Consider the following 21,003-nt stretch of genomic DNA (forward strand, 5'->3'; position numbering starts at 1 on the left):
ATATCAAGGACCTGTTGGGAAAGTGTTGCCGCTCCAAAAACATCAATAATGAGGTGGCTTTGAAAGGATTTGTGCCAGTTACAAATAATTTATTATTTTTTTTATTATTAGTTTTTTTAGAAATGTTGGAATAAAGAACATTATATTAAACCATTAATAATTATTATTATATTATATTATATTATATTATATTATATTATATTATACACGTAATATTGTATCTTTTATTTTAATGAATGAATGTGTAAAATGTGAGGTAAAGCCTGAGGAAAAAAACAAACTGTGTACACCAGAGTCTATAGAGGAAATAACAATAACAATCTGATAACATTCCTTGAGTTCTGTTTCAATTTGTCGAGATAAGGATGGCTGGACGGATTTATCCCTAAAATATTTCCTTATCACTGGTCCACAGTTGTTTGGAGCAGTGAATTGAACCCCGTTTGTGTTTTGTCTGCGCGTGAACGCGTCTTCCGTGAGGGGCGTGGACGCGTCCTGCCCTGAGCGCACAGTGCGCGTACAGCAGGCGCAACAGACGGCAGTGTGCGCAGCGCAACTCTAAAACTAAAAAAATGGGGCTTGAAAAGGAAAAAATGGAGACCAGTGTCATTATGGATGAGGAGGAATTCAATAGATCGATTGAACCGATACTTGGAAAAAAACCGCCCGTGTATTCAGAGGTCCCGGACAGAGATCCTAAAGATATTAACGCTCATCTAAAGGTAGGTGACACCGCGAGACTTATGTACTGTCACTTACATACTATCACTTATTTGTAAATACCTGCGTCTAAAACTGACTAAACATGAGTGATACAAGCGCAAATAATGTGCTCATATTAATTTCTTTCGATATAAAAAGTTATTTTCGCGCACCACCAGTCTGTTTTATTAGAATAAATGTGATTGCACATGCGCGATAATAATCTTTTTTTTTTTTTTTTTTTTTTTTTAATTCAGTTTCGAGTACTTTATGTTTTGCAAACAATACTGCATTAATGCACAGACACAAAGGGGGGAAAAACACCGACAGAAGAAAATACATATAAAATAAGGTGTCAGTAGTTTTAATATTAACAATAATAATAAAATACATCAAGCAAAATACACACATAATCACACACATACGACGGTTGTAGTGAATATCAGCACATGTGTGATTTACTTGCAGGTATGTTAAATACTTAATATTAATGTTAATATTAATAACTTACGTTTCAGACAAAATTGTGTTTCTTGTTCAAAAGAAACTATAAATAAATAAAACAGACTTTATTGGTCTTTAAGGGTGTGAAGTTTTAATATAATAATATTAAATATAATATAATAATTTGGTAGTTACTTTCTTTTTATACATGTTGGCTAATTTAATAGTCTAAAGAGTTTGTTCACTATTGATTTTTTTAATTTCATGTTTGATTCCACAGGTTGGTTTTGAAGACATCATTGCTGAGCCGATCTCCACACACAGCTTTGACAAAGTTTGGATCGGCAGTCATGCTGTGTTCGAGCTGGTGAAATACATCTTCTACCGGATCCTCACCACGTTTCTGGCCATTCCCATGGCATTCATTGCAGGGATTGTTTTCGGGATCCTCAGCTGTATACATATTTGGTATGAAAAGGGTACTTGTTGGGGAAGGCTGTTGGCGCACTGTTGTATTTTCCACAGCCCAATTGCAGAATATTTGCCTTGGCCACTACCCACTTAGATAAAGACTGGCATTTAAAAAAATACCACAGAGAAAGTCTTGCATACTGGTTTTGTACAGCACAGGTGGCCTGCATTTCCACCGTGGAAAAATCCGCACATAACTCACACTGGATTGTTAGCATTCTACTCAAGTGTTTTTCTCCGGCCTCTTAGCAGTTTGACATATGCAAGCAAAAAACTTGGCACAACTTGGCACTTGACCCTTGTGTAGTTTAGGTTAGGAGCATTTTCAGGGGGTCAGTGTTCCTGAAGTGACATATTAGCACATGTGGATGTTTGTAGACTTAACAACCCAGCAGTAGCAGAGTAACCCTATTAGTTTAGGAATGAGTAGTCCTGTCAAATTAGATAAGATCTAATGTCAAGAAGTCAGTGTCACTTGTAAAAACAAGTGAAAAAATAATTATCATAAAGACTTGACAATGGGCTGTTTTACTTCTGCATCTAGCCAGAATTCTGTAGCAATGTGCTAAAATGATTTTTGCAAATGTAATGTGTTACAGACATGAATGACGCTTGTTGAGGAGTGTTTACTTTTCCAAACTCAATCATCTATCGACACCCTAGCAACCACCTAAAACATCAAGCATTTAGCTAAAAACCTCACAGAACCTTAGCAACTGCATAACAGCATCCTAACAAGCATCCAGGGGTGCGTTTCCCAGAAGCATTGTTAGCTAACTATGGTTGTTAGTTCCGTATGTATTGGTGGGTGCGTTTCTGCTTTTGGGAAACGCACCCCAGATCTGCAAGCACAGTGATAAAAATCACACAGAGCCTTAGCAATTATATTACAGTGCCCTAGAAACACAGATAATAGTGCTTAACAACATTGAACTTTAGCGACTGCATAGCAACACCCTAACAACCACCTCGATTGCTAAGCATAGAGCTTGAAACCACACAGAACCTTAGCAACTACATAGCAACGCCCTAGCAACCTTTTAGAACACCAGCAAAGTGCTAAAATCCACACAGAACTTCAGCAATCACCAACAACACCAAGCTGTGTTATAATAACACAGAATTGTAGCAACTGCATAGTAACACCCTAGCAACCACCCTAGAATTTCAAACATAGTGCTAAAAACCATACAGAAATGTAGCAACTGCATAGCAACCTTCTAGATCACCAAGAAAAGTGCTAAAATAACTCACATCCTTAGCAACCACATAGCAATGCCCTAGCAACCACACACAACATTGAGTTTTGCAATCCAATCACAGTTCCTATAGAAAAATGACAAATTCTGTTTAGTTATATATTAGGTTAACATTCTAAACAGAGAATTTTCCTAAAATTTAATTTTATAAATGATAAGTTTATTAAAAATAAACTGTTAGACCTGTGCTGTAGATACTAGAAACACTTTATGTATTATCTCAGATCTTATTTATTTGTTATGGACGAGTCATGCTGACTGAGGGATTTGCATATATGCTGAATGTTAAGAATATCAAAGGTAATGATTCTTGGAACCATGAAGGTTAATGCTTCGCACACATTCCAGGCTATATTTTAACCCTAGAACAAAGAGAGAGGAACAAATTCACTTTGATATGATTGTTGTGTAATTCTCATATATCAGCACACCTGATGATGAGCTGTTTTCCCTCCACAGGGTGGTGATGCCAGTGATCCAGGGCTGCATGATGACACTGCCCTCCATCCACGTGATCTGGACCAGTCTGATGGACATCTTTATAGGGCCGTTGTTCTTCAGCAAAGGACGGTGCTTGTCATCCATCAATGTCAAGACTGTGCAAAACTGACCAACTCTAACTCAGCATAGAAGTGTTGCAGAATTTCTTTGACATGTTCTTTTGGCCTTTGGCCTTTTGGAGGATTATTAGCTGAAGGATCATTTATCCTTGACTTCTGAAGCACAGAGAAGAGAAAGAGCTTTTCCTTCAATTCAGTGCACAATTGCAATATTCATTCTGTTGTTTCACCACTGATTGTCAGCCTTGTACTGGGCGTCGTCAGTGATGACATGCTTTTTCACTACTGTTCTGTAAGTCTAATTAACCTTTTATATTATATATAATGCAAGACTTTTCAAAGATTATAATGTAATGATTAAGATGTTAGCCTTAAAAGAATAGTTCACCCAAAAATGAATATTTGCTGAAAATGAAATCACCCTCAGGCCATTCAAGATGTAGATGAGTTTGTTTCTTCATCGGAACAGATTTGGAGAAATTTCTTCAGTGAAAGACAAATAATGGACTTGTTTATTACAAATAAACAGCTTTTTGCTTTACAAGATGTTAATTGAAGGACTGAAGTTTTGTGGATTATTGTGATGTTTTTATAAGCTGTTTTGACTCTCATTCTGATGGCACCCATTCACTGCAGAAGAGTCATTGGTGAGCTAGTTTAGTAACGCTTAATTCCTCAAAATTTGTTCAGAAGAAGAAACTCATCTACATCTTCGATTACCTGAGAGTGAGTAAATTGTCAGCAAATGTTAACTTAAGGATGACCTTTAAGGAAAAGACATTGTGCTACTACATGATATATAACATTGCAATAAGCGCAAGATGTGCTTGTAAGGAAAAAAATGATGCAGCTACTTTCAATAGGGCTGTAGTGTTGTGCGATTTCTGAGTTAATATTTATATTGTTTGGAAATGATTTATCAAGAAGAGTAAATTAAATGATTTGATGGGATTTTAGTGTACAAACTATTTATGGTTTTTAGTTACATTCCTATTTTAAAGAGCATTTCTACACAAATATAACACATTTTCTTCTGTATTAATGACTTCTTTTCATAATGATAAAAAAGCGCTCAAATAGCGATTAGTTTGAATTGCTCTTTGCCATTGATTGTGCTTTGTTAGTGGCTCCGTGGAGTGAATGGAATATTTGACTGTGCAATGGAACATTAGAGGCTCAGGTGCCGTTTCCTCACCCCTGTTGAATGATGTCATGTAGCAAACATGCTGAACACAGCTCAGCTTATGGAAGACAGAACTAAATGTCTCTCAGTTCAGCAAATAAAATTATTTTTGGAAGTTAAAGGATGGATTGTTTTCTTTGCAGAGAGACCATGGAGATCAATATGTGGCACATGGAATGTTTACCTGATAAGATTTATAGATCTTGTGCAATGAGAAAAAAAAAAAATCCTTCGGGTGACATGTTCAATGCGGAATGCAGGTATGCCTAAGGATAACAGTGTACCCACACACAAAAAAAAGTGTATGTTTTTGTAGAAATATCGAAGTGTTCTACTGAGTTCTTAACAGCTAGATTTTATTAAAAGTTTCATCACGCATTTTGACTTTGTAGAATAGTAAGTTTACTATGAAGTACAAATAAATGGATTTTGTCAATAAATTGCAATAATTACTACTATAAATTAATATATAATACAGAAATATATCTTATATATTTATTATTTTATATAATACAACAATGATGAAAAAATCATATAAAATAATACGAATATTTATATTATAGTTTTAGATAAAAATGTTTAAAAAGAACTACAAAAGTGTTGCTTTTTTACCTGAGCTAGGCTATACAGTGACCTTTGGCCGCTACCACTGTCGTTGATTTTTTTGCATATTTTGCATTGCCTGTCACATCCCTCACTTTGCCAAAATCTGACCTAGATACAGAAATATTTGTTAGGCACAGTTAATGCACACTAAAAGATATAAATAAGTAAAGTAAATGATAGTAAAGTTGGACAAATATGAGAAAAACAAGAACATTAAAGGGACACTCTATCCCAAAATGAAAATTTTGTCATTAATCACTTACCCCCATGTCGTTCCAAACACGTAAAAGCTTTGTTCGTCTTTTGAACACAATTTAAGATATTTTGGATCTTAAACAGAGGAGAGGAATTAGTGAATAAAGTCGTTATTTTTGTTTTCTTCATGTACAAAAAGTATTCTCGTCGCTTCATAACGTTACGGTTGACTCACTGATGGCAGATGCTTTTCATACTTTCCTGGACCTTGACACTGTTATTTATTTGGCAGTCTCAAGCCTCCTGGTTTTCATCCAAAATATCTTAAATTGTGTTCCGAAGACGAACGAAGCTTTTATGGGTTTGGAACGACATGGGGATAAGTGGTTAATGACAAAATTTTCATTTTGGGATGGAGTAACCCTTTAAACTGCAGCGTTATTGTTGCTTAAAACATTCCAAACTAAGTGCAAGTCTTGCCTTGAGGTACATTGCGGTATGCAAACCAACCTTAGTCACATTTCAGGTTTATACACCTCAAGTCATGTATGAATTTCCTTACAGAACTATATCTTTTCGAATTTAAATACTGGACTGGAAAAGCAGCCAATAAGTGTTCAGGTAGGCTACTCAATGCTATTTTAAAACCTTCTCAAGATGCACCTCATAGAGCTGTATGATAGTAGGGTGGCATGTTGAGTAACTTATAAGTTAGTTTGATTTGTTTAACATTTAAGTTTGGTCACTACACAGTCCTCCATTTTGATGCTTTATAATTGTAATGCTTTTACCATTACGGTAACTTGGAACATAGTGCTAATGAAAAACGTTCTGGCAGTGTGCATGGGATTCGTTCAGGAGAAGTTGGTACAGTGCTCAAATATGCCTCCCATTTGGGAAAAATCACGTCAAAATATTTAACCACTAATACTGCGTAGCTCTGTGAGTGGCAGGCTAATGGAGGGTTTCAGTCTTATCCATTGAACACACACACACACACACACACACACACACACACAGCTTGTTTGACACACACACTGAGAGGAGCTCACAAATTGATTGTTTGATTGTCCAGGAGAGATAAACACGACTCAGTAGATAAAAACTTTATTGGACGTTAGTATGCAGAAAAGAAGACTGTTTTAAGGGAAAGGACTCCCCACTGTAAGCAATATCCCCACGCCTCCCACACTGCTTCCTCTCTGCTGATTGTCTTGTTTCCACACACTCATCTGAGCGCACTTCAGGCACGGGACAGCATGACTAGCGGATACAAGGACGGAGCACCTGAAGAGGTAAGAATGACACCTCAGAAATGTCAATTCAGGATTTCTTGAGTAACTTATGCAACAAACCTTTAGCTAAGTTGGCTGCGTATTACTCAAACACGTTTAGTGGTTTATCAACACATGAAGGCGATGTGTTGGAATTAAGTTACTATACTTTCCTTTTTATCGCGCTTGTTTGCTTATGGGTCTTATCTTTTTCTGGCTCGTATTTGTACAGCAAGCCGCACTTCTCCCTTCATTTTTCACTTAATGCACACTTTCGCAAACTCAGCTTTAAAGAATTATAATATTTGCTACAGTATGAACTGTTAACTAATCCAAAATAACGTGCCGGTTCGTAACGCATGTTGTCGAAACGCAATGCAATTAAATCTTAAGAACATTTTATTTATTTTTTAGTTCAGAATAACTAATATATTTTAAACAAGCCCTAACAGGTATATATAAATATATATATATATATATATAATATATAGATATATATATATATATATAATTTTTTTTTCCTGCCGCGGATTAAGAGCAGAGCACATTGTAAAATTGCGCCCCCGTGCGGCGGGTGGCTCTGATGTGTTTCCAGAGGGGTGTGGTGCTTTTTTTTTTCTATCCGCTTAAAACCATCCCATGGCAGGGCAGTGCCGAGTTGCGCCCCAGTCTCCCCTCCAAGCTCATGAACTTCGTTTTCTGTTTTCTTTGGAACCGCAGGATTACGCTCACTCACCGTTCATCAGGAAACAGGGGAACATTTATAAACCAAATAATAAAGAAATGGATAACGACAGCATCAACGAAAAGACCCTTCAGGATGTCCACACCAAGGAGATTGACCTGGTCAACCGGGACCCAAAGCATTTAAATGACGATGTGGTCAAGGTACAGTAACTTTTTCTGCTCTATGCAACTTTTTCTTTCTTGGCAAGTCACTTTAATAATAATAAAATACTTTCGAATGGATTTATCTATGTGTATCTAAATGTACGGAATGGTATAATGTAATATGAACTTTTTGTTTTAGTATGTTTTAGTATGTATTATATTTTCTAATATTAATATATTATGTTGCATTACAATATGTAATTTATTAACTATTTGTATTATTATTATATAAATATTATAATTATTAAATGTTATGTATTGTTATAATAAATATTAAGAAACATGTTCAGAGAACATTACAGTTTATAAAAATAGTTTTGCATTACACCTCAACAGAAAGTTTGGCTTCATAACCTAAGTGGTGAGTCAGTGGTCAGTTTGTCCCGTTGGCGCTGGAAACAATTATTGCAAGCAGCAGCTGTCTTTGAAAACTGATACAATGGTGGCTGATACAAGTCCTTGTAGAATCTATCATTTTACTTGCAAAGCCTTAAACGCACTTGGATCCGGTGTCACCTGGTCTCTATCATTGCATTCTGGAGCGCTGGTGTCCCAACTTGAGGTGTTTTGGAGTAGCAGTTGGTTTCTAAGCTGGTGTAACATCTTAGACCATCTTGAACCAGCTGGTCAAACTGATTTTTAGAGCATGGTAGCTGGTAAACCAGCTCAGAAACCAGCTGTTCCACAGCTACCAGCTTAAGCTGGATTTCCCAGCAGGGTGGAAGCAATTATCACTGGAGCAGCTGTCTTCGCAATGTGAAATGCTGGGACTGTGGCACGAGTTTGTGAAATCCTACATGCAGTAATAGCACGGTGCTCTCATTTTGAAGGGCATGTGGCGTTGGTAACTCCAAAGCAGTGAGGAGCTGTCAAAGTAAGGCGTTTTTTGTAGAGGAAATATTAACAGTTTCCTGTTTTTGAGCAAAGGCTGCACACCTAACATTCTTCACGAAAAAGTTTCCTGGGCGTGGGGCGATGCCTTGCATAGCAACTTTCTCAGAAAGAAAAGTCAACAGGTCATCTGATGATATAGAAATACACTCAGCTTTCGAAAATGATCCCCCTGCATCCATCTCCGCCCTTTTCTTCCCATCCCTTATTTCTTCTTTTATTTCGTGTCTTTCTCCCTCCCACCTCAACATGACACTGAGTCACATCCCCGAGGACACATACAGTTGAATGCTTCTTATGATTTGACTGAAAATTTAATCCAGAGAATGCTGAAAGCAAGTTTTCTGCTTATAGTTTGATGTTTGCTAAGAATTATGGGATTGATGTCACAAGTCAAACTCATTTGTGCACACAGTCTTTTATTTTGGCCTTAGAAGGGGTTGAGCGCTCACAGTGGTCTTGCGTAGGAGAGCGTAGCAGGGAATTCCCATCTCCATTTTCACAAATTCTTTGCACACAAGCACACAGACACACACAGACACACACACACACACGGGCCGTTCCTCCAGACCATGATGCCTTCGTGGTCCAAATGCACTCCCACAGACATCCACATCAGAGATCCTTGTGTGCAGAAACACATGCGTAGCTTTCCCTTGGAAAAGACTATTTTCCACTCATAAAAGTGCATTCTTTTAATAGCACACTGGAGCAGGATTCCACATGGGAGTGTGGCCAGAGCACATGTAGACATTCCCAACGAGTGGCGTTATACTTTGTAGTATGTCTGTTTTTTTTTTTTTTTTACAGAAATACTATAATTTTTGGCTGACCGATATAGGAAAACTTTAGCTGATGTGATACAGTTACAGTATTAAGGCTTTGGTGGTTTTTTTTAGTCACTGCATATGAATTTGCGATTTGAAATGAGTCACAGACTGTTGCCATGGTGATCAAGGATTGAGAAAAAATAAACAATTGTAGCTATAATTGCTTTTTCATTTAAAACCGTTTTGGATCTTCTACAATGGCATTATTTAAAAAAAAAAAAAAATTGCCTGTCCAAGTACAACATATTTGAAGTATACTGTATATGGAGGATTATTTAAAAATAAGATAACAAGCTCTATATTTTATTTATTTTATTTTATTATTAAATATAGCTTTATTTTTAAACATTAAATAAACAGTTTTAAATATGTCTATTTATCAGTTTGAAAAGTGCTTTATTTATTTAATTTCTTAATTTATCTTATTTTTTTTTCATTTTGTTAAATATAGTTGTATTTTAAAATATGATTTATTCATTTACATTTTTATTTCACTTTGTGTTATTTATTGTTAAAAAATTGCTGTATTTTTAAACATTATTTAAATAAACATTTTTAAATGTGTTTTTCAGTTTGAGGAATTATTTATTTATTTATTTGCTTAATTTTTGTTTGTTATTTTATTTTATATACAAATGTTCTTTTTAAATATAGCTCCATTTTTTTAAATATTAATTAAACTGTTTTAAATATGTCTATTTATTTGTTGATAAGTTATTTATATACTTACATTTTTATTTTATCTTGTTCGATTTTATATATTTTTATTGTATTGTTAGAAATAGTTGCATTTTTAAATATGATTTATTGAAAAAATATATTTTCATTAATTTTTTTTTCATTTCATTATTATTTTTCATTTTTAAATTGTGACAATTTATTTGTCTGTTTGAAAAGGGGTATATTTATTTACATTCTTGTTTTTATTTATTTATTGTTTTGTTTTATTGCCTTTTTAGACCATTTTAAATAAACAAATTTAAATGTATACTTATTTGTCAGTTTGAAAAGTGATATATTTATTTAAACAGTTATTTTGACTAAATTGATTATTGTTTTCGTGTTTAAGTCCACTTGTACTCATCCATAAACTGTTCACTGCACACTGGTGATTTATTAACTATGTGTGGACTGGTCATATAATCACAAGCCCCTAGGATTGAAGAATGCAAGTTGATACTTCTGTCAGTACAGTGAGGGTGTTATCAGACAACACTGTGCAGTCAGCTCAAGAACTGTTTATTTGAACTTTGCTGAAAGTCATCGTTGTAATATTCAAGTAATGGAAACTATGTGTCTGGCCAATTGGGATATACTGTAGATAAATGAACAGGGAGGATAGGCTTATATAAGACTGTATAATTTGTCGCTTCTTTGCCAACTTGACCCATGATGGTTTCAAGCCCTTGGACAAGTAGTAATTCATCATTTTACTATTACAAGAACTCCAATTTACTCGAAAACACTACCTTTTCATACCTTTTCACCAGACATGTTGGTGTGCCTGTAAGGCTTCTTAACTAACTTAACCAGCAAGCCTTTATTGGTGAACCAGCTTTATTACATAGATTGTGCTGGTTAACCTGTGTTTTTTCCTAGTGAACAACAAGACTATGCTGTTTAAACTAGTATAAAAAGTCTAAACTGGTCTTTTAAGAAGGAACTATTAGTTGAAAGATCACCGTTTTTTTTGCCATGATGTATTTCTGTTTTTAGATTTTAAGATGTTTTTTTAGATTTTTTTATCTAGATTGGTGTTGTTAAATGTTGTCTTTTTATTGTTACTTTGACATGTGACTGTGAAGGACGTGGTGTGTTTGTGTGTGCTTTTACCCTATATAATCAAAGGTGCCACAACTGAAATAAATCTGCATTTTAAAGCAAGTGTAGGGTACTGTTAAATCAGGATGTGTGAGGTTTGCCAGCCCGAGGAACATCTAAACCAAGCTTTGCAAGGCTTATTAAATGAGTTTTATATATACATGTCTTTTCTAAATGTTAGTGTGTGGTGTCAGGCACTATCTGATCCAGTCTGTGGTTGATACTGGAGGTTTAGAGCAAGGTGACTTGGGCATGAACCCGGTAGTACCAGTCTGAGTCAAGCAGAGCAGGCTGCTGGACAATGTAAAGATGCTGTCTGTGAGGAATGTGGAGATGGCTGAAGGGGAGGAGGAAGAGTCATGCTGCTTTTCTTAATGTCAGTCTACTTGATATGGATAAAAACCTGCAGAAATACAGTTTTTATGATAATTTATTGATCACAAACACTTACATATAAATGAAATATAAATATATGTATAATAAAATTAATGGGCTTCAGCATCCACATGACCCCTCACAGGACAAGTGGGCTGGAGAATGGATGGATGGATAATAAAAGTATAGATAAATGTGTATATTTTTGATATATCTTAAATTTATATTTAAATATTTAAATATTGTTTATTATTTGAATTATTTCATTTAATTGTGGATGGCATAACAAATTATGAGTTGCATTAAAGTAATTACTGAAATAGATTTATCTGTATGTTTTTTATTTATTTATTTATTTATTTAATTGTATGTATTTAGATAGATAGATAGATAGATAGATAGATAGATAGATAGATAGATAGATAGTTGATAATATTATTAATAATAATATAGAAAATTATGTAATAATATAAATGCAGTCATTTATGTTATATAATTCTTTATAATATTATTTATTATAAAATTATTCATTATATATATTAAAATTATTAAATAATTTTTTGCATTAGAAAATATTTTTTAATGCATTACAAACATACCTGCTGTATTCATATATATATATATATATATATTCATTATTTATATATTCATATATTCAATATTTTGAAATATCAATAATAATTTGAAAGTTATTTTTAAATAAGCAAAGATTTCCTAGCAAAAACATCCATATTGCAACACAGAGGCAGATTGCTTTTAAATATTATTAAGTCTTTTTACTACCTGAATATCATGGATAATCCACCAGGAGGCAGAAGACAAGCAGTAGATTGAGGTTTTTCTGAAAAAAGTATTGATCATGTAATGATATAAAGGTCTTAGAAAGTCATTAATGGGTTAATTGGAAAACAGTAAATTGTTATTAGAAGAATACAAAATGTTTTAATTCTGTTACAAAATGATAAAATTCTGAAATCCCTTTCATTTCCAGGTGGAATTTGAGGACGTGATCGCTGAGCCTGCTGGTACTTACAGCTTCGACGGCGTGTGGAAAGCAAGCTTCACCACCTTCACAGTAACCAAGTACTGGTGCTACAGGCTGCTGACAGCCCTGGGGGGGGCCATCCCGCTCGCCCTGGTATGGGGCATCTTCTTCGCATCCTCCCTCTCCTTCATTCCACATCTGGCGGTGGTGCCTTGCGTTGAAGAGCTACCTAATCGAGATCTTCATTGTGTCCAGTCGAGTCTACTCCAAACCCCCTCTTGTGCACACCTTCTGCGAACCCGCTCTTCGAAGCCATGGAAAGTGCTTCAGTCAACAAGTGTCCTGGGAGTCACCCCACCTCCACCAAGGTGGTGTAGGACAGAGAGAAGGAAAAGAGCCAGAGGGATGGGGTGGGGTGGGTTGTTGTGTGGAAGGGGAATGGAAAACAATGTCCAATGCAGGAAGATAAAACAAACGTAACCTCCCTAAAAAAAAAAGAGAGCAAAAAAAATGAACAGAGATGGAGGGTTGCACTGTATTTAGGTGGCCCTTCGATAAGGCTCTCCTCTCTGTCTCTGTTCTGTCCATAAGCTTTGTCTCCTCTCAGCTTTGGATTCCTTGGGGTGTAGGGGACGTGTTTTAAAAATGCTCATTTTTTGTAGTTTGTTAGCATTTATCAACGTAGGAATACTGTTTCAGACAGACTTTTAAAAGAGCAGTTAATGCAAAAATGAAAATTCTGTTATTTACTTACCCTCGTGTCGTTCCATGTTCATCACCCCACAACCACCATAAAAGTGATCCATGTGACTTGTGCGCTTTTTTCTTCTCCAAGTCTACCATAGTCATGTGATATGAATTATAGAGGGGTGAGTCATATTGACCACTTTTATGGTACTTAAATGATGCTTTTTTTTCTTCTTCTTTCTTTTTTCTTTTTGGAGCTTGACAGTGATCACTATAATTAAATTATATACTGGTTTATTTATTATAATTATATATATATATTATTATATAATATATATATATGTATCTTAGAATATGATATAGGTATATATATATATTATATACTATATATATTCAAATTATAAAATATAATATACATTTTAAAGTAAAAATGTCAAAGTATAAAATACATAAAAATTACATTTTTAAGATGCGGTCACATTAGTGAAATTTTGGCAAAACTTTGTGTGCAAAAAGCATGCACTATTTATTGTCAGTAGTGTTGCGATGTTCAACCCAAGCAGTTTTCTGTTGATCAATGCGGCGAATCTGCGCGACCAACTTGAATTTGTTGTAAAATCTCTGTTGGGGAGAAATCTTTTTCAAAATTCCCAACCAATCGCATATATTCATATTGAAATAACTGGATTTCAGACGTGAAATTTTGCCGAACAGTAAATGTGACTGCACCTTTAACGGTAAATTGTTTTCAAAATTTTATAAAGATATGAGGTTGAGTAAACAATGACAGAGTTATCATTTTGGCGTGAACTATACCTTTAAGATTTGCCTGCTGGGACAAGGCTGTGAACTTCCTGGGTTTTTTTTGTTTGTTTGTTTATTTTTTTGGTCCCCTTTCATTCACTGACATGTCCACTTAGTCGTCCCAAAATAGTTCAATTGTGGTGTGTAAACATTATATAGTAGATTCTAATAGTTTTGCTATGTTCATCCTCATCATTTGGGTACTATTACCCTTTAGTGTCATCACTGGGGTTTATGGAATCCAAAAGTTTTTTGTTTGTTTTTGGGAAACACCTCAAGGGGGATTTTTTTTTTTTTTTTAAAGTAGGCGTGGCCCTGCTGATGTCAAGACTGCCCATCACACTGCATGTTGCCACTAAATATGGTGGCTTGCCCAAACACGGGGCAAAAGAGGTGCCCTCGCTGAACCCTTTGCCAGCTCAGCATATACTAACAAAGAGACTGTTCCTGGCTCTGACACATAACGCTTCAAACCAGCCATCATGGCAGCAGCTTTTTGAGTGGCAGAGAATGTCTTTACAACTTCCAGATGAAGCTAGCAACTATAGGACACCAACCTAGCGAGATCTTCCAGCAGGTTGTGATGACTGAACTTTTTTAAGCACATTACCAGAGCCTTAACATACACTTATACTTTATTTGCAGTCTTTGAAGATGAAGAACTTGTTTTTTGCGTTTTTTAATGTTGTTTCTGTAGAAAGAAGTGACATAATTTAGTTTAGTGTTTTGTCCCGTAAACAAACCTGTCTGCTTTTCTGTTTATTCACTGTCATACACAAACACACACACACACACACACTGGCAAATACTGGCAGCAAACTAACATTTCCAGCATCAGAGGCTGCTGCTTAAGTGGGGTATATAGATTTTGTACTGACATTAAGCTCACTTCTCTCACCTTTTGTCTACCTGCTTCGATTCAGTCACCTCTTTGTCTACCTGCTGTCTTAGTATCTATTGTAAAGCATTTTCTTCACTCAGTCTGCCTCTGTAGATGAGATAGTATTTTATTCATATTTTTATATGAAAACTGAAATTCTTTTTCCTTGCTTTTACTGTAAAATCACATAATGCTGTGCACATTAAAGAAAATGTAATATAAATCAAGTTGATTTCATTTGTCTGGTTTATTCAACAATTTATTTGTAACACTGCTGCAAATTCAGAAATAGCCTTTGCTTTCTCGTAATAAAAAAGCATTTGATTAAATGACTTTGATTTTGTTTTAGGACATTTGTTTAAAGCCCTTTTGGGCTGCTTTAACCTCTGTGTGGTCATTTTAAGACTTTCTTTATTTGTGTACAAAACAGGCACAGTCCTTGAACCCACAGCTATTAATATTGCAGTATTTAAAGAGCAGCTAGAAATAAACTAATGGTTACTGAAATAAAGTGGAGAGAAATTAATCTATGCTCTCTATAGTGAGAACTTGGACTGTATGCCGAGCATAATTAGATAATATTATCGTTTTTACTATTTAGCATTATTTTTTTTTATTTATTTTTTTTGTCATTTTGACCTTGTTTTATATATATATTTATATATATATATATTTAATATATATAGTTAAACTAAATGGAAATGAGAAATGCTTCCTTGGCAACTAGATATAATAAAATTTGTGTTGTTTGTATATTTCTTTTTATTGCAAGTTTTTTTAAGGTTTTTATATGTTAACTATATTAACTCTGGCCTATGTCTTCTTCATAAGCACAATAAAGACGTTAACAGCATCATCTGAAAATATTTCCTTTCATTTTCACACAGAGATATTGTGATAGCCTGCCAGGAGAGCCTACATTTGATAGGAAAATTGCCCATATTCAAATCTTTAAAATGCTTCAAAGGATTATTTGCACCCCCTGCGGGCGCCGTGGAAACACACAGAATCACCCGGTGGATCGTGAGAAGTGATTCCCAAATCGTACCCTTGAATCGGATCTTTTTTTAAAATTAGGAGTGTTCATAGATACAATTATGTAGCCTAATAATTAAAATTGAGTAAAAAATAATAATAATAATAATAATAATAATAATAATAATAATAATAATAATAATAATAAAATAAAAGTAAGCTGTAGACACCCAGAAGTTTGGGGAGAACCTTTTTTTTTTTTTGAGTACTTTTGTTTAGCTTTTTGGAGAACACCATCTGCAGCTACTCTTTGAATCGACTCTTGGACGACTCGGACATGACCGGACGTGTCAAAGATGCTGTATGTAGGCTTGACACCGAGTGGTTGAACTAGGTATTGCAGTCCAAATTCAAAATTTTGGAGAGGGTTTTTTCACCCGGCCCCTTCTCCTCAGACTTGACGCACACGTAGGTTGCCAGGTTGACGACACATACAGGAACGAGCACACCTGACGATGAACGAAATGAAATTCCCTGTGTTTTCTGCCAACTGGCAACCCGGGGTGTCGAAATACAATTGGGTAAACTGGCAGTGGGCGGTTTCACAAACCAAAATAAATACCGACATTTCGGCCCGGAACCGCACATTTTTTCAAGGAGAATAACTGACTGTACCACTGTTTTTCAGATAAACAAGTATGTTAACTTAGCATGTTTCTTAAATATCTGCAAACATATTATGGTATTTTTTTATGCTTTAGTAGAGTCAAAATCTTACATACAGCACCTTTAATTGTTTGATTCAAGAGTCGTATGATTTGTGAATCATTTCGACCATTAAAATCATTTTTTTTAAAAAAACAAAAAAGGTCCTTATCGTTAAGAAATCCTTTGAATTTTATTTATAGTGCAACTCTTTTCTTGTTGATGAATTGTTTGCCATCAATGATGAATTTATATTTGAAATTTATATGTAGCTTAAACAAATATTGTATCATAGGGCCCTGTGTGCAAGACAAATGAAGGCGGCCTATTTGTCCAGTAAATATTGAGATGTTAAAAAAAGCATTACTGTCACCATGCAAAACTATTCTGTTAGAGGACATCCTCTTGGTAAATAAAGACAATAGCAAGCTTATGTCTTTTCAGTTATTCATTGTATCCATTTGAATCAGGGAGTCATTAAATTGATTCAATGTTTAATTACATCTATTTAATATGGCATTTGATACAGGATGCTATGTACATTGATATAACTATTACACCCATTAAAATTTAATGTTAGTGAGCAACACAGAAGATTTATAATTTAAGAGACTGTTCATTTTCCTCTATAGCCCTATGGGCATCACAACATCTGTTTCTTTCAGGTGTTGTTATCGTCAGAATATCTTCTGCTATGAATATGCACAAAACTTTGCACTGAGTCAGATCTTCATTATTTGCTGCAGACAGATATCTCAACTCTTACTAAATGAAAGCACAAACCCAGTCAAGTTCGATCAAATCCCAGCTGTCTGAATAGAAATGACACAGAACAGATGGTAGTAACTTTCTGAGCAGCCATCCACCACCACCACCAGGTGTTCATTTCCACTGGCAGCACACGGTTGAATCATCGTCACCGTAGAAACAAACACAGTAAAAAAAACAGCGTACCTCCTGTCTCACTGTATATTCAGCTGCATGGAAAATTTTAATCAGGGAAATGCCTTCAATTTTTGTTCAAATTTCAATTGTTTTAAAGGAAATAAATGTATTTGTCCGTGTTGTCTTTTGGAGGATGATAACTGTTTTTATTGAATCTGGAGCTGGAATTGGTTTGTTTGTAAGGGACAATGAAAAAGGTTTTCAGGACAATGGTCTCTACTACTGAGTGGACAAAGGAGATTTTTTTGTGATCTTGTGGTATGGGGAGATGTGAAAATATGTTGTGTGTGTGAGGGAAAAATCTACATTTTCTCTATCCTCTTGTTTAGTTTATTTTATACATTTAAAAAGGCAAATGCTTACCAAAGTGCTACACAAGCAAGGTTTATAAAACAATACAATATACAAGAGGATTATTACAACAAAGAAGATAATCAAATGCATAAGGTTTAAACAATATCAATAACCACCTTCTAAAAAAAATATTATGTTTTGAAAAAAACTATGCTTGTGAACCAAGTACACTCAATTGTACTGAATGTTTACTTAAAATCTTAAAAGTATTATAAAAAAAAAAAAAAAAAAAAAAATTGCACATATTAACTCTTTACACTCTTAAGTGTAATTAAAGAGTATACATTCATGACTGTTTCTAACACTTATGTACATTTCTAAAAAAAGTGCACCTTGCTATAAAAGTTTTACTTTAAAGTACACTGTAAATCATTATGTTTTAATAATCTTTTGTTATGCTTTAAAGAAGGTACACTTGATGTTTTGACTGACAATGACTTAAATGTTATTGGATATTACATTTAAAGTTTCTCTTTTTGAAATGTACTAAATTGCAAATGTTATATATATATATATATATAATATATATATTTTATAATATATATATACTACAATATTTTTTTAAATAATCTAAAGTGTACTGTAGTGTATTAGCTTAAGGGACCTGAAGCTTCATTGCATTCAACAAAATAAAAAAATAAAAAAACAAGATTATTTGATTTAAATAAATCACAAAGCCTGTTGTGTTGTCTATAACAGACCAGGTTTTAAAATCAATATTATTATGATTATGGAATGTATTATGTGACCCAGAGGAAAACAATGCCAGCTGGGTGAACTAATCAGCTTGAGTGCTGTAAAACTGGTTTGAATGTATCTCTAAAAGTAAAGATTTTAAAATGCAGCTCTGTGTTTACCCTTTTAAAACTTTCCTGGAATAACGCTGTCAAATCCAATTTTCAATATACTATAGTTTTGAGACTGCCCAGGGTAGAGGAATATAAGTCCAGGTTGCTTTCTGCAAAAGATACTGTGTCTTATTTTCTTTTCTGATTTAAATACATTTGATTCAGATCTAAAGTGTGATTGTTAAAACCGCATTTTATTTTTCTGAAAGTCATATGTGTATTTCTTTAAAGCATTAGAAATTATAAACTGCAATAAAATCATCAATCCCTGCAGGTCAGCAGTCATTCCTCACAATATATTGATGTCAAGAGGATAGTTAAATTACAGCTGCTGATGTGCACAACAGTTAAGAGCCCTTTTCCAAATGAACCATGGCAGGTTTAAGTGATCAGTCATCAAGGAGGTTTTACAGTATAGCAGAATGACCAGGTCAGCACTTACCTGGATTTTATTGACCTTAAGGTCATAAACAAAAGCTGAGACTCAGTTAGAGTGGGTAGTAAATATATAGGGCTCAGTTTTGTACATTATCTGTGGTGTCCTCCCTCCACTCACTATGTGTCAGACACCAGATCACACGTTTTATTGATGAGCTCATAAATCCGGAAAACCAGAACCAGGACTAGGTCACCACTAGGTGGAGTTAGGACACCTTAAATAGCTGTTCTGTGGCCTATATGAACTTTGTGGGTGACAAATAAAAAACACATTATGACATTACCACAAATCTGACATGTTGGCCAAATCATTTCAAAACTATGTTTTTTTTTTTTTCATGATATCATGATAAGCTTCCTGCCTTCAAAAAAGACAATAACCGCAAAATATTTGTCAAATGCGTCACGCGCACGGGGCCTTTTAAAAAAAACAGTAACATACCATGGCAGGTGGTGGATGAAGATCCTGCATAGCTGAAGAGAAAGTCATAGGCTCAGAATTTCACACTTCGGGTTTAGTGAGTACCGAGAGGCAGTGTAAAGTTGACCACAGTAAACTTCCTTCCATCTGAATTACCTTCACGCTACAATAAAGCTTATAGATGGATGGCTATATATGATACATACTGACAGGCAGTCCGATGTGCTGAGATACACTTCATAAAGCCTCTGAATGCGGAGTATTGAGCCGTTGCATGTAATTATTGATGTTTTGAGCTCACTTAGTCATTGATAGACGGTCGATGCATATGAGTTTAATGCTACACCATGCAATAATGTACTAGCAATTAACCAGTTTGGTCATTAGGGTGATTAATGACACTATAAATCAAAATTACAACCAGAAAATGCAGCTTCATTCATCCTGACATCAAATGCAGTGTTTGGTAAATTAATGAAATAAAGAACAGTAGTTAGTCTATTAATTTTAAATTTTTTTCTTCTTTCGCTTATTCTCATAAAAATTGTGTGGGTTTTTTTCCTTATTATGAATATTTGCATGTTACATCAGCAAATGAAATGTTCAGTCACAAAATATAATATTTTTAATTTGATGTTGAATTTAAAAAGTATATTTGTTTGTATTTATTTCATATTTGCATTTAAATTATATATTTTATTTAAAAATATATAACAGATGGTCAACTAAAACAGAAGAGGTAACAGGTTTTCAATTTTACTTAGCCTACATTTCAACAAAATGTTACAGTATTGTTTAAAACCACGTGCAAAATAATACAAAATTGAAATCAGCCATTTTATTTGATGATTATGTATTTTATTATATTTTTTCGCTTTAAAGATATATATACAGGCGGAGGCTAAATTAGGATCAAAAGGAGAGAAGGAACGAACATTTAAATAGATATAAAAAGAAAACCTTAAATTGTTTACAAACACTAACACTTTTATTTGATGTTTATTGAACTTCCCCAATAATAAATAAATGTAAAATATCAGCAGCCAATCATCGAACTCCGTTACTCCACCGCCAGTGACGCAACTGCCACTTATGTTTCTGCGCTCACCTGAGAGACCCATTCCGTCCAATGGCACCCGCAGCGTTTGCGGAGAGTTCAACAACAAGCACTTTAAACTGATGTGACCCATTCTGAGCCTGAGTCACCCGAGTGCGCGTTCTCTCAGTGAGTGGTTACGAGGTAGCAGAGAGAGAGAGAGAGAGAGAGAGAGAGAGAGAGAGAGAGAGAGAGAGAGAGAGAGAGAGAGAGAGAGAGAGAGGAGAGAGAGAGGAGAGAGAGAGAGAGAGAGAGGAGAGGAGAGAGAGAGAGAGAGAGAGAGAGAGAGAGAGAGAGAGAGAGAGAGAGAGAGAGAGAGAGAGAGAGAGAGAGAGAGAGAGAGAGAGAGAGAGAGAGAGAGAG

The 21,003-nt window shown here is 34.7% G+C and overlaps 2 protein-coding genes across 2 annotated transcripts; both read left to right on the forward strand.

Moving 5' to 3' along the window:
• The first annotated feature begins 482 nt into the window (after nucleotides 1–482).
• On the forward strand, nucleotides 483–4,740 carry LOC109065157 (caveolin-2-like). Its single transcript, XM_042715379.1, has 3 exons — nucleotides 483–722; nucleotides 1,427–1,614; nucleotides 3,336–4,740. Exons 1-3 carry the CDS (start codon nucleotides 573–575, stop codon nucleotides 3,484–3,486), a joined length of 489 nt encoding a protein of 162 aa, XP_042571313.1. The 5' UTR covers nucleotides 483–572; the 3' UTR covers nucleotides 3,487–4,740.
• A 1,750-nt stretch (nucleotides 4,741–6,490) lies between these two features.
• On the forward strand, nucleotides 6,491–12,956 carry cav1 (caveolin 1). The gene is given in 4 exon segments (XM_042715917.1): nucleotides 6,491–6,715; nucleotides 7,415–7,582; nucleotides 12,494–12,703; nucleotides 12,705–12,956. Coding segments are annotated over 4 exon segments (666 nt in total). The 5' UTR covers nucleotides 6,491–6,679.
• Nucleotides 12,957–21,003: the final 8,047 nt, after the last annotated feature.

This window comes from Cyprinus carpio, chromosome A25, assembly GCF_018340385.1.
Source record: "Cyprinus carpio isolate SPL01 chromosome A25, ASM1834038v1, whole genome shotgun sequence".
Taxonomy (NCBI): domain Eukaryota; kingdom Metazoa; phylum Chordata; class Actinopteri; order Cypriniformes; family Cyprinidae; genus Cyprinus; species Cyprinus carpio.